Raw genomic sequence first — 13,927 nt, forward strand, 5'->3', positions numbered from 1 at the left:
GGCATGATCAGGTCACTATGGTTCACACGACTGGACCTTCGCACAGGAAGCAGGGAGAAGAGATGTGAGGGCCATGCAGCCTTTGAATTATATGAGCAGAGGCAGGACTTTATAGTTCAGCTCTGGCGGGGCGAAGGTCGCCACCCTTTGCCACGGTAGGACACAGTGGTCAAAGTGGGCATGATGAGGCTCGAGAGCTCAGCTGTGGACATCGGGAAACTCATTTGCCCGGGGAAAGAATATACATTTTGCGGACGCTCTTGGCCAGGGGGACATATAGAAGTGCTTTGTTGTCTCTTTGAAAGCTCTCCTTATGCTCGTACAAATATGCCAAAAGTGTAAGGATACCATGCTTGAGCCATGTGAGAGAACATACAACAATGAACAAGAAAAATATGTACTAGCAGTATGTTTTTTAACATTATTAAGTGCAGGAAAAGTTATAAATCAAGTGCCTTTGAAGTATTTAGAGATCATTCAGGTACATTTTACAGAAATGTGTCATCAGTCCACATTTGAAGACCATAATAGGATCTGCTACGCAGACAGAGAGTGGGAGTTCTGTGTTGAGACATGCCCCTCTGACTCTTGAGGGTATGAACGGTCTTCCAGTCATGGGAGGGAGTGAGACATTACCGTTATGTTGCCTAGCATCGTTGGTGAAGGTCCGGTCCAGGTCAGTGTGCTGTTCCTGGTGGAGAAGTGGACACATCGCAAAATGTGGGTGAACTTATGGAAGTAGAGGTTTGGCAAGGAGAAGCACTTGAGCTGGAAGGTGGACACGGCATGAAAGTCGCACGCTGTCAACCTTCATTAGCAGTTCCATTAATGTGTGGCAACCTCTCGTATTCTTTCATTTGGATTCCACTCTGCTCCACCTATTAGAGGACTGTGGTTAATGGAACTGCATTAACACAAAAGAGCCATATCTCTCCTTCCCTTTTTGTGTGTGTGCATGGGTGTGTGCAGGACTCTGGCATAGACATTGGGGATGTCTCGGCGAGGAAGACCCTCAGGAAGAGGCTGCACTGTAAGACGTTCCGCTGGTATCTGGTGAATATCTACCCCGAGATGAGGATGTACACAGACACCATTGCTTATGGAGTGGTGAGCCTGCACAAATGTTACCATTTTGCATGCATGTACAAGACACTGCATGCATGCCTGTGTGATACACTAAATACCCCAAAGCCAAAATGCAGATCGGATGCAGTGGGAGTGCCAGGCTCGTTTCCGTGGCTACAGCTGCCACATGTGCTCGGTGCTGCCCCTTGAAGGTAGAATCTAGGAGCAGCATTCACTGGGTGTGACATCCGTTCCCTGTTCTGGCAGACATGAACCAATGTGTCTTCCCAAAGCCGCTTGGGAAAAGGCGGCCAGTGTTTTTAGTGCAGTGCCACTGGAGCACATTGCTGACCCCCAAATCCCCAACTCCCACCCTGGCTACCAGACACTTCCAATTTGCTGTTCATGTGAAATACAAAATGATCTTATGTTATATTTAAGCTTCTCTGCCAAAAGTTATAATTTGGTCTGCAAGTCAGTGTGGGTGTGCAAACACTTGGCTCTGTGGGGACGGCCTGTTCGTTTCACGCCTGATTTCATCTTACGTGTTTTTGCGGCAGAAATGAAAAGGGGGAGATGGTGTGGAAAGTGGGTCAGACTTATTAAAAATAAATCTGGGAGTAAAGAGTTCAGAAATAACTCTTGCCCTCATTACTCCACGACTTGTCAATCAAGCTGGGAGTTTGGGAGTCAAATGCAGAACGTTAATGCATGGTCACGCTAATAGGTCACACTAATGCATGGTCATGCTAATGTGCGTTCATGCTAATGCGTGATCATGCTAATGTATGCACGTCCAAACAGAATACAAGTGCAGAAGACAGTCGGGCAGAAAACGTGTAAAATTAACGTGCCAGAGAAGGCCATGCCCCCAATGGTGTGCCCTCTTGTTTAAATATGGTTTTCCACATTGATTAAATTAATCACTGGTTCTTTCTTGGAGTTGAGGCTTATCACTAGCTCACGCTACACTGCAGGGGGTACACTCACTCTAAAAAGCGTCATATTTCAGTAGACCTCCCATATGACGTGCCATTTTTCAGCAGCGACTCATAGAGCGGAGGTGTAAGGCAGTTTTAAGGTGTTCAGATGGAGACGTTATACCTTCTGAGAGGTTACGAAATTTCCAGCCTCAAGTAAAGTATTATGCGATTCTGGCAGCTCAAGGGACGACTGTGGCAAAAGTGGATGTTTGCAAAACATCCTTGAGCAGATAATGCATCTTTACAGTACTCTTACATCTGAAGAAATGCGTTTTAAACTCCAGGCCAAGAGCACGGAAACAAGCTGTTACTATGCAACATGGTAGCAATCCTGACGATCTTTTAGAACTTAGACAGGAAAGGACAGCAAGATGTATGCCAGAAAGTGGTCTGGCTCCCACAGCCACCCTGTCTCTCAGCCATCAAATTCCTACATGGGTTTAACTTGACCTAAATAAATAAAAGAAAAGCATGTCTCATCAGTTAACAATGATTTTTAAAAGAACATGTCGACATTTGGAATGCCTTTCCGTCACTGTATATCTGCTCGAACGTGGTGAAAGGATGACTCCATTATGTCAAACTGTCAATGTTAAACTTAAATGTAGAAGAACGTTATTTTGGTCGATGTAGAATTTAGCAAAAACAAATTGAGGACCTATTCACTAACGACCTTTTGTTTTATTAGTAAACATATTGTCTGTTATTACTGGAAAAAAAACACATGTATTTTTAGTTAGTACTGCTTCCAAACCTTTGACCTGTGGTGTATGTTAATTTGAAAGGGCTCTGTTCTCTATGACCATATCATTATTTTTGTCTTCCCTGCAGCTAAAGAATTCTCTGAGGAGTGAGCTGTGCTTGGATCAGGGCCCAGACACAGACAACGTCCCCATCCTGTACCTCTGCCATGGAATGACCCCTCAGGTGGGCAGCCCTGCTAAGCCTGTTCTCATTGCCTTGCTCTGTTCCAGCAACCGTGACCATTTTCTCTATTGAAAATACTGCAGATTTCAGCGGCTTTCCAATGGTGCATGTATCTGTGGTTATCCAAGCATGCATGCATCCAGGGCTTTCCAAGGGTGCATGTATGCAGGGCTTTCCAAGAATGCATGTATCCATGGCTATCCAAGGATGCATGTATTCAGGGGATTCCAAGAGTGCATGTATCTGTGGCAATACAAGGATTCATGTATCCAGGGCTTTCCAAGGATGCATGTATTCGTGGCTAGTCAAGGATGTGTTTTCAGAGGTTTTCAAGGAATTAATTTGGCCAATTTTGATATGCCCCCTAGAGACTACTACCTGGGCGAGTAAGGACTAGTTCATTCTTCCTCCATGACACATGTATCCCATTATCATCCTTTCATGCTGCTCCTCGTGGTATTTGGTAGGACAGCTAAATGTGCTCACTGGGACGGAAAATTCCAGTTATTGTCCGTAACTGAACGGATGAACACAACTGGCTTCCATAGCTGTGGAGAGAGGGACTAGGCTGTCCTTTTCAGAGAACTGGGTCAGTGGGGCCAGTCACGCTCTCCTGCTCTTCGGGCCACAAACGGCTTGTCATCACCGGGATTTAATATCAGGTCCTGGCAATATCAGGCACCGCTCAGGAGCCCAGTCTTGTTTTTGTAGTACTGTACTGTACTGCATGTAGGACCTGTTCTCTCACAGGGCCCCACAGGAATGTTGGGTAGACTACCTATCCTAGGAATGAAATGTGGTGAGAGGTAACATTTTTCATGTGTTTAGCTGATCTGATCATTTAACTGATCTACTTATCATTTCTTTGTTTTAACAGGAAAAAACACTCTGGTGGAACCGATTCAAACACAGCCATAGGAAGACCCTGGTATTTCTGCCAGTGTTCACAGAGTAATAGCATGTTTCACAAAGAACAACACCAGTTCTTTTGCTCTGCCACTTTACAGTGGTTTATCTCCAACCACAAAACATACCAGATCCTGTTTATCAAAGCCCTCCATAGCATCTGAGCACTATATATTCAACTCTGCAGGTAGTTGTCCAGGTCAAGAGTTTGGCTTCTGTATTTGACATTATTTAGGCAGAGAAGAAAATCCATTCGGAGTTTCAGAGCCTTGCCGTCTGGATGAAACCTTTCCTCTTTGCTTTCCGTATCTCATAAACACCTTGAATCAGGATGCCTCATTGTCGGGTGCATTCGCCGACACCTCATGGAGCTGGTGGAGTTATTAAAAAGGTGTAGCTCTGCCGGCTAAGAAGCTGAACCCTCTTCACCATCTCTCATTTCCCTCACAAAAGACACATATTCAAGCTGCTTCTCCAGAACCCACTCCGGCGCTGACTTTGCTCGCTGTGAGACACCCAGGGCCCTGTTTGTGCACCTGAACAGCAGGGAGGGAAACAAAAGCACCTTGAAAACATCTTGCAACAACATGGAGGTTCTTTGCTGAGAGCGTCTCAAAGCACAGCGCACAGAGCACACAGTGGAGGCAGCACTATTCCCACAGAGATTAGGTCAGACTTCTCTCTCTCTGTCTCTCTCTCTCTCTCTCTCTCCCTCCCTCCCACTCTCTCACTTTCTGTTCTCCCACTATTTTTCCTTTCTTTCTCTCTCTCTGCTCACTGTGGAGGTGGTGAGATAGCTAGGGCTGTTCAGCGCAGATACGTCCCAGATGCTGGCTGATATGGGCAGGTGGGCAGCTTGCTGGCGGGTTCTGCCAGGAAGCCCTTCTCGACAGCGCCTCGGATCGGTTCAGGCTGATGTGCAGATACAAGTCTCTCTGACAAGCATTGCCGTGGTGGTAGCGTCGAGGAGTTGGAAGAGGAGCAGGTGTTTGTGTATATGAGAAACTGCTCAGCTAAAGGGAGATTTCAGGTGAACTGGAAGATAGTGGTAGCCTCTCTGTTGGTGGTGGTTCTGTTCAATAATCATCTTGCAAAGGCAGGCGGCAGTGGCCTCAAAGCTGGTTGTAAGTCTCTCTTGTGTATTTCAAGCTCAGAAATGAAAGACGGAGTGGTGCCAGGCATGGACTTCTTTAGTTTCAATGTTGTGCTCTGACTTGGTTGTTGACTTTGAGTTCGTGTGTTCTGGCTTGCCCAGTTGTTGTACTGAATACTGAATAATTGTTGTACTGAATAATTTTGAAAATGTCCTGTCTCCCGTAGTGTTCCAGAAGTAGTTTTTTGTATGTTCCTTTTCATTCAAAGTAGTCAGGACGCTGTCGTCATTCTGCACTTTCCACGTAGTGCAGGTATTCTATCGCCATTTTGTACTTTCCTCCTAACGCAATATTCTCCGCTTCAAAGGGTTTGATCAAGGCCACAGAAATGACCTGGTTCCTTTGAAAACCGCTTACCATCATAGCGATTCACATATTGTCCACAGAACAGCTTCACAGGCTTAAGCACTGTTCTCCAGCTACACAGTCATCCTGATAGTCATCAGAGATGATGCTTTACATGCATAGCAGCTTTTTGGTGACGTGACCTCCCAAATCTGGATCTTGGCGATTATTTGAAGATTATTATTTATCATCTGAGAATTACTCATCTTTTATACTTTGCCCTTATCTGATCTGTACCTAAATGACCTTCTGAACTTTTCATAGCATGCATATTTAGGTGGCATCCTCTCAATTCTGCGCTAAACCGTGGTTTCATTAAACTTGGTTATTAACTGGTGAGTTGGTTTAGGTGTGTTTGAGTAGGGAAATCAACCAACTGCGCTGCAGTCTAACCTCAATCTGGAGATGTGCATCATTGATCCAGATGCAGCTGAGCGTGTACCTTTTCATTTTCTTTCTGAAGTGTGTCACAAGTGGTTTCATGACTTCATCTGTGCCCGGCGCAGAGCGAAGGACATGTCTCCCAGATGTTACACTGCACATGCACAAACACACACATGCACACGCGTGCGCACACACACAAACACACATGCACACACACATAATCACATGCAGGCACACACACGCACCATCCTTGGTCTCTTCATTCAGCAAGTGCATTCAGAGTGGCTGCACTATGATGTCATCTGCAGGGGTTGTTTATGCCTGTGTTCTGGGTGATCTTTTTCTTCCTGCACGGATAAACATGGACCAGCAAAAGAAACAGAAAATCAAGAACATAATTACAGTTCCCTGACATGTCTGATATTACTACTTAGGATATGACAGAATGTAAATAATATAAATATCTGTATCAGTTAACTCACAATACTATTTTGCACACACAGCTACGCTGACAGTAAAAAAAATTGTGGAGGTTTTCACAACATGCGTTCACAGCACTGAGATAATGTGAGACGGAAGCGTATTTGTGGCTGCAGTCACCTGCCGAGTGTTTATTTTTTCTGATGGATGTTGTCATGGCTACTGATTTAAAGAGTGGACTGCTCCAGTTTTAGTGCGGTGTATTTAGGCCAGTGGGGATCATGGTGTCTCCAGTTAACCTATGTGAGAGCTTGTGCTCATTTCTGTCTGCAAAGCCTGTCTGTGGTGAGCACACTTGCCTTGGCATTTCTCACTGAAGCGTTGAACTCTGGTGTGTACTTTAATGCAGTACATTATTGTAATTGACAGAGGTTCTGATGTGGCTAGCCTGTGTATGAAGTGTGCTTATACTGCATAAACATAATGTCATATTAAGTGGTCGTGGCTAATGATGGAGGTTTGCTGCAGTTGAGTGGAACGCTGGATTGTATTTTGATGTTTTGTGCTACCATTTAGTGATGCATTTAAGGTCCCTGTGTTCTGCTTCTGTTTTTGCGTCCCTGCCTCTACACCACATTCACAAGCAATTTTATGTCTCCGTTATGCACCAAATGTATTTACCTGTTTCATGGTTCCTTGCTAGAGGGAGAAGTATCTGTTTACTTCTTTTTGACATGGCTTGCAGCACATCTCATTTGCCATCGGCACCAGCCTGTGCTTTTAGGTTTTTTTTCACATTGTGCTCACGGAATAGACAGCCTACAAGGTAGCAGGCTTTCTAAGAGTCCTTTGTCGTTTTTGCCTTATGCTCCGGAGTATCTGATTTCCAAGCCGAGCTCTTGGCGCATTCTGTCTTTCAGAACGTCTACTACAGCAGTGCGGAGCAGCTCTACGTGGGCGTCCTTAGCCCGACCATCGACGACGATGACAACAAGTGCCTGGTAGACGTGAACAGTCGACCCAGGCTGATCGAGTGCAGCTACGCAGTGGCTAAGCGCATGAAGCTCCGCTGGCTTTTTACTCAGGTAAGAGGAGCCACTCGCAGGACGGGATCGTGGTGGGGCAGTTGTGCGGGACCAATCTCTGCACTCTGGAGGTCAAGTCAGGATGGCACGAAGTGATTATAAAAAAGTTTGCCGATGCCCAAAAAAACAAAACATTTTTTAAACCCAACAACTAAATCGTTAGGTAATACGGCCAGAGGAACTTGGGCTACCCTTTGAGTCTTGGTTACATGCTTCTCTCTTTGAGTCTCGGTTCCTCTCAAGGTTTCTTCCTCGTGCTCTAGGGAGCTTTTCCTTGCCACTTTCGCCCTTGGCTTGCTCACTGGGGGCTTGGACTTGGACATTTGTAAAGCTGCTTTGTGACGACATCTGTTGTAAAAAGTGGTATATAAATAAATTTTGATTGATTGATGCTTTAACATAACAATCCATAACAAATAATGCAATTATTTAATGCTTTGATAATTGTGGTAAAGTCATAAAATTGTTTTGTAGACATTAATAAATATTGCAATTTGAGCTATTACAAATGTACCTATATTTCTTTGCAGTATTATCTATTTACCTACTAAGGGGATGGCCAGTGATTTTTGCTCGGCCATTTGTGAGCTTGACTGACACTCGGATGCACAGAAAGGATGCCCTTTGTTCCATAAAGAACACCTTGTCCTTTTTTTCTGTGAGCATAGCACTTTAGCTTAAATAAGAGTTATTTATAAAAAAAAATTTAAATGTGAGAAAACCATGTTGCAGTGTTTCTTTACTAGTTCACATATGAGCTGCCCCATGCCTGTGTATTTACAAAGTTAATGTGTTTAATAATTGAGACTATAGCATTTATTAATGAGTACAAAGCTAAGAAAAATTAAATGTATTAAAAGTATTCAAAACGTATTAGAATACTGATTAAGTTCCTATTTATTAGGGTCTGTTTTTATAAAGTTCACCCTCCCTAAAGAGTTCATCACTTCACATCCAACAGCCAAAAGCCACACTGTGAAAACAAACTGGGTTGCAAGGAAAGAGAAAATGAGCTGAGAGGAGGGTCTCTCGGGTTGAAAGGATGTGTGCTCAGTGGGGGACGCTGGGAGGGCTTGTTCCTGCCGCTGATGCGGTCCTCTCTTTAGAGCGTGTGGTTGGCAAGCAGATAGAGACTGGGTTCACACCTCACACACACTCTGACATGCTCATCACCTCCTTTCAGCTATGAACTGTGATCGTGCATATTGGCCTCCCACATCCTCATCAAGTGCTTGGACCCCAGAACATTGCTGCATAAAGGAGGCCACGATAGGCGGGTTGAGTCAAGGTGCGAACCACAGGTGCAATTAAAGCTGTTTTTAAAAGGATGAGCTTTTTGAACTGCCAGTGTCTGGGGACTTTTAGACTACAAAGCAGAAAAACAGAGAAGGAAGAATGGGGACTGTGGAAATAGAGCTAACACAAGATAATGAATTTTAACGCCATTGATTGTACCGTCTGGCTTGCATTAGACAAGGGATTTGGTGTTTGCTGATTAAGGTTGTGCTATTTCAGAGAGAGGATAAGCATGGCATTTTTGTTTGGCTTTTTTTAGTGTTACCATTCATTTGTATTTGCATAACCAAATATATTATTGTAGGATCTTTTATCCCAAAGAAATTAATGTTTACTGTTATAGCTTCTTGCTGATAGTGTATTAAATTTAAACGTATTGTACCCATCTTGTACACACACTCTCATACCCTTGTACACCCCTCAACACACACACACACATACACGTATGCATGTATCAGTGGATCAGTGAGGTAATGGAGTGCTCCCAAGTTAACTGCTTACCCCTGAAGTTGAACCTAGAGCAATTATTATAACAGCCAACCAGCAGATTCTTTATTACAAATCAATGTGTTGGTCTGGCACTCCTCCACACACATTTCGTCAGGAGAGAAGCCCGGTGTAGTCTCAGGTAGCCTGCCACCAGTAAACATAACCACTTCAATTAATCAGGCTCCAGAGTGAGTGCTAAAGCAGTTTCATATGCACAGAAACACTCATCAAAGAAATTTCTTAAAGATACATGTTTAACTAAAGCCAAATAGGAAATATTTAAAAGAATCTCACACTGAGCGTAAAGGTTTCCATTTACAGAAAGCATGTACTTCATTGAACTATGAATCACAGGACTATTTATACTGTGCATGTGGTCCTCAAACCTTATTTGGTGTGGTTTCAGTATTTGAGCAGAAACTTCAGCTTGGTTGTTGGCTCTTCTCATACCATGTGTAGACTCGGACGTGGTTTTACTGTTCTCCAGGCTCAGCTGGAAGCTGAGCACAAGTGGTATGAGCAGAGGGCACAGAGTGCAACACATTCAAATATTTGAATTCTTTTGCATTTGTCCACACCTGCTGTGTGTGCAGGTGGAAACATTTTGCCTTAGGTAATTTCATCTGGCTTATGATGTGAAGTACGCCATGAAGCATGGCAAATCAGAGTGGAATTAGGCTGAAGTGAAAAATATATCCAGGGAAATAAATATGCCTGTGAGTGCAGTGAGCAGAGAATATTTCTGACACAACTGTGATGGCAAAGCAGATAATATTACATCTCCATCTGATTTCTTTTGTTTGTTGTTTTCTCATGAGTCTAGACACATCCTTAACAGTAGATGGGCTCCATGGACTTTTCTAGAAATAACAAGCCACGGCAAACATTTTCATATGGGACCCCTAGAAACATTGCCCTGGGAAGCATTTTCTTGTTTCCATGTTTGCTTTCTTTTTTACACCATTGTTGCCTTTGTTTGGGTTGTTTTGAATAATTATTGTTGCCTTCTCCTTTTTCCCCGATCTGATATATACTGCATGTTGTATATGAACAAAGTCCCAATACTACAAATGAATCAAGCTTTGATTTTCTGCCTCAGACTGATTCATCGTCCTTCATATGATGGGACTGAGTGATTAAAAACAAATTACACAAAGAAATTATGAGCTTTATCATTACATTGGTGCATTGAAGCAGGCAGCCATTTCGTTTAGCGGGCTGAACCACGCTAAAATTGTATAAAGGACGCCCGTATATTCCATGCACCAGAAGTTCCCACATTGCTCATCTATGGTAAAAATATAATTAAATACCCTTGTGGTGAACAGATAAACTAATACTTAGGAACACAGCTGTTAATCAGACTGCTAAATGGACCTCCATGTAGTATGTTTCTGTTATGTAACACTGCCCTCAGTGTCCTGTAAATGCCTTGTGTGCTGTGATGCTTGAAATGAAGCTTGCTACACCTGTGGTGGGGGTTGTGGATGAGCTGGTTACCTGAAAGCAGGTCCCCTTTCACTGATATGGAACTCCTCTGCTAGCTTCCAGACACGGTCATGGTGTCTGGTCTCGATCCCGCCTTCTCAAGAGCCCTGATGCTAGAACTGTGGGCTCCTCGGTCTGTGCTGTGTGAGCTGAGAGGACTGCCAGGGGAGAGGCAGACAGTGTAAGGCCTTTTTGTGTAAGCCCTTTTCCACAGGCCTGGGAACAGTGGTGTCTCTGCCTCAGGCCCTTAGCCTTCGCTTTGATACCGGAGCCTCCGACTCTGGTATCCCTCTCTCTCTGCGGAATGGGTAGAGTCCGCGGGACACACGCAGCGAGACAGGCAGAAGGATGAAGGGGGCCAGGGGCGAATGTGATTTGCTCAACATGCTGCCCGTCTGGAAAGTTTTGGCAGGAAGTGTGTTGGCCCTGTACTTTTCCGCTTTGTTTCCACTCTCTCCCGCTCTGTGGTGCGTGGAGATCATAGGAAACGTGAGCCGGAACGTTTGTGATGCCGTGTGTATTCAGTCTGTCCTCTTTTTTTTTGGTCTGTTTCCAGGGAGGCTCCATACAGAACAGGAAGTCAAAGCGATGCCTTGAGCTCATGGAAAGCAACGACAATGAGTTTGGATATCAGCTGATTCTCCAAAAATGCACTGGACAGAAATGGACTATCACCAACATACTGCCCGGTAGCACCTTATAAAGGGATCAGAGTGAAGAAAAGCCAAATACAGTACACTGGACACCATTGAGGGGACCTGCTGAGTGCAAGGAGACCAAAATGCAGCTGGATGTCTCTATTTGAACTTGGCATCATATGCTAAATGTTAAACATTTTTTCCTAGCTACTGTACATGTGCAAAAGAATCGGCCATGTTGGGCAGATACTGCGTTGTGCATTTTGAAGTTTCACACTGTTCTATTTGTGCAAGTCATTCTTGGGTTCGTCTTGACTTGAAAGTTTGACTTGGGCCCAGTGCAATGGTGTTTCTGGACTGGGCCCATATTTGCTACTGTGTAGCAAGCTTTGGCAATGATTCTTGCTGTATTTCTTTTCTTCTAGTGTCTCAGGTTTGTAGTTTGAGATTATTTTAAAAATCAAGCTGTACATTTTGGGGACATGTCAATATGTTGAAATATATATAGAGATACAATCAACTATTTTATATCTTTATGTAAATATTCTCAGTATTTATAATATATGGCATTAAAAGAACAGGTGATGAGAAAATGAGCTGCAGTTGTTTATTTCACTTACACATTATCTTAATTCATTATCTTAATAAGTCTCATGGGAGGTGAAGAGTCAGTATATTGTTGCATTGCAATGCCTGTCAGGTGTGTGCGGCCTTGCGTGCTGGTCAGAGCATGGCTGGCAAGGTGCAGCACTTAATGTCTCATCCTCTGCAAAGCCGAGTTCTACGGGCAAATGATCACAGGTGAATTAACAGGTACAAAGTCTGAAAATGATCACAGGTGTTTTAGCATGTTATGAAATGCTAAGTGTTTCATAACAGGCTATGTAGATTAAGCAAGCAATACCTTTTGGCTGTGTGGGCACTACATTGTACCTCCTATATTCCATAGCAATTTTTATTCATATTTTTTATTTTTAGAAGAGTGCTTTTGTCCCTGATGATGTACTTACACTTTTCACATCGCAGGAGTGCCATGCTCAGATTCACCCTGGTTTTTCTCTTCCTCGCGCTCTCTTGTGTCTCGTGGGTAATGGGCAGGGGGGTTGACTCAACACTATGCATTACCGTCTACGCTCCTGCTGGAGCAGAGGGACTTTGGCCATTACATTAACATGCACGTTGGTTTCCCGCGGCTTCTCCTCACCACAGCAGTCAGGGAGCTGCATGCTTTCACGGCCACTTTAAGTTTCACCTTTTTAGCTCCAGATGGATTTTCAAACTTGTTTCCATCTTGTCAGTGCTTGGCTAATGATGTTTTAAAGAAACGGCATAACTTTGTACGGAAAAAAAAAAAATTCATGCTTCATTTATTTTCCAGCTTCCCAATTCTGAATAACATGTGCCCTTTGATACTTAATTAGCACGTGTCCTCTTTGTACCCTTGAAGGGTGTCTCATTTAAAAACAAGATTTGTTTGGCCTTTTTTGAATTTTTCATGATCTCGCTAGGAAGATGAAAGGTGTTCAATGAAGAAAAATGAAGAAGCGTCATGTCTTGCTGTTTGCATACTTACCAGCCTGTTGACTCTCCAAAATACAGAATTCAGATTACAGAGAAAGCACGGATGACCACACTCAAGAAACAAATGAGCAAGGGGCTATTGCTATTCACATCATTCTTTTTTATACATTATAATGCAGTCCTGTCCTCAACATCATTCACAATTGGTGCATATAAGTGTTGTTTTAAATATTCAGTGTCATGTGACTTTCACAAGATTACACTGAGATAGACCCACAACAAATACAGGCTGCACACATTTCCACAATCCCAAAGAAAATGCTTTATAAGAGGGGAGAGATAAATTCCTAATTATCTAAGACAAAAAAAGTGAAAGGTTAAAAAAAGGTGAAGGCTGGTGCCATGGTAACTAAAATGGGAATCCAAAAAGCTTCCTGTTTTAAAATCTGGTTGCTGTCCCCACTTCTTTCAAGTTTCTATACCAGTTCATCCATTTAAAAGCTTGTACATTATGATTTGATTTATAATGTCTGGCCACTGGGAAATGAAGTTCCTTTCTTGTGATCTTCTAGCTTGTAGTGGTCTTGATGTCTATCCAATGCAGCCAATCGAACATAGACAAAATAAAAAGTAAACAACATTCATATATGTTATGCATCATATACATTTTAACTGGAAGTTTTAATTTCATTTAATCTTATACTAGTTCTTGGATGGATGAAAGAACTGGTTTTCACAAAATTTTTACTCACAGCACATTGCATGTGAGGAGAACAGCCTGGAGTGACTGGAAGTGTTGACTTGTTTCTTAAGGTAATGTACCAATCTGTCATTTAAAGTACACACTCTCCTAAATGAAAAAAGAGGGGGCTTTCTAAAAACTTGTGAAAGTTTTTAAAATATGCCAGTGCTGCAGACAGAGAGTGTTAGATAATTAGGAATTGGCCTCTCCCCTCGTCTGAAGCTTTTTCCTGAAGCCTGAAGAATGTGGAAATGTGTAAAGCCCGTGTGTGTTGCACTCAACTCTTCACCTGGGTCTGTTTCGGTGTTAAATTTGATTGGGTGACAGTCATGTGACATTGAGTAATTCAAACACCTGTATGCAATATTTTTGAATGGCATTCAGGGTGGCAGGAGGCATGTCCGCCTTACAATAAATAAAAGAAAAATGATTTAAACAGCAATAACCTCGTGCTCATTTGTTTGTTGCACACGGCCGTCTGTGC

The 13,927-nt window shown here is 43.2% G+C and overlaps 1 protein-coding gene across 3 annotated transcripts in view; it reads left to right on the plus strand.

The window, feature by feature from the left end:
* Nucleotides 1-11,764, plus strand: part of galnt18b (UDP-N-acetyl-alpha-D-galactosamine:polypeptide N-acetylgalactosaminyltransferase 18b) — a 47,863-nt gene extending 36,099 nt beyond the window's left edge. For 2 of the 3 annotated variants that reach the window (XM_027011615.3, XM_081709533.1), the window contains 4 exons: nucleotides 970-1,107; nucleotides 2,880-2,975; nucleotides 7,105-7,269; nucleotides 11,099-11,764. In XM_027011615.3, coding sequence (XP_026867416.1) covers nucleotides 970-1,107; nucleotides 2,880-2,975; nucleotides 7,105-7,269; nucleotides 11,099-11,245 — 546 coding nt within the window. In that variant the 3' untranslated portion in view covers nucleotides 11,246-11,764. Of the gene's footprint in view, nucleotides 1-969; nucleotides 1,108-2,879; nucleotides 2,976-3,852; nucleotides 4,551-7,104; nucleotides 7,270-11,098 lie in introns of those variants that run through there. The other variant, XR_014121863.1, reaches the window with a different exon arrangement.
* The last annotated feature ends 2,163 nt before the right edge of the window (nucleotides 11,765-13,927 follow it).

This window comes from Electrophorus electricus, chromosome 3 (assembly GCF_041902795.1).
Source record: "Electrophorus electricus isolate QZ-2024a chromosome 3, ASM4190279v1, whole genome shotgun sequence".
In the NCBI taxonomy this organism is placed as follows: Eukaryota; Metazoa; Chordata; class Actinopteri; order Gymnotiformes; family Gymnotidae; genus Electrophorus; species Electrophorus electricus.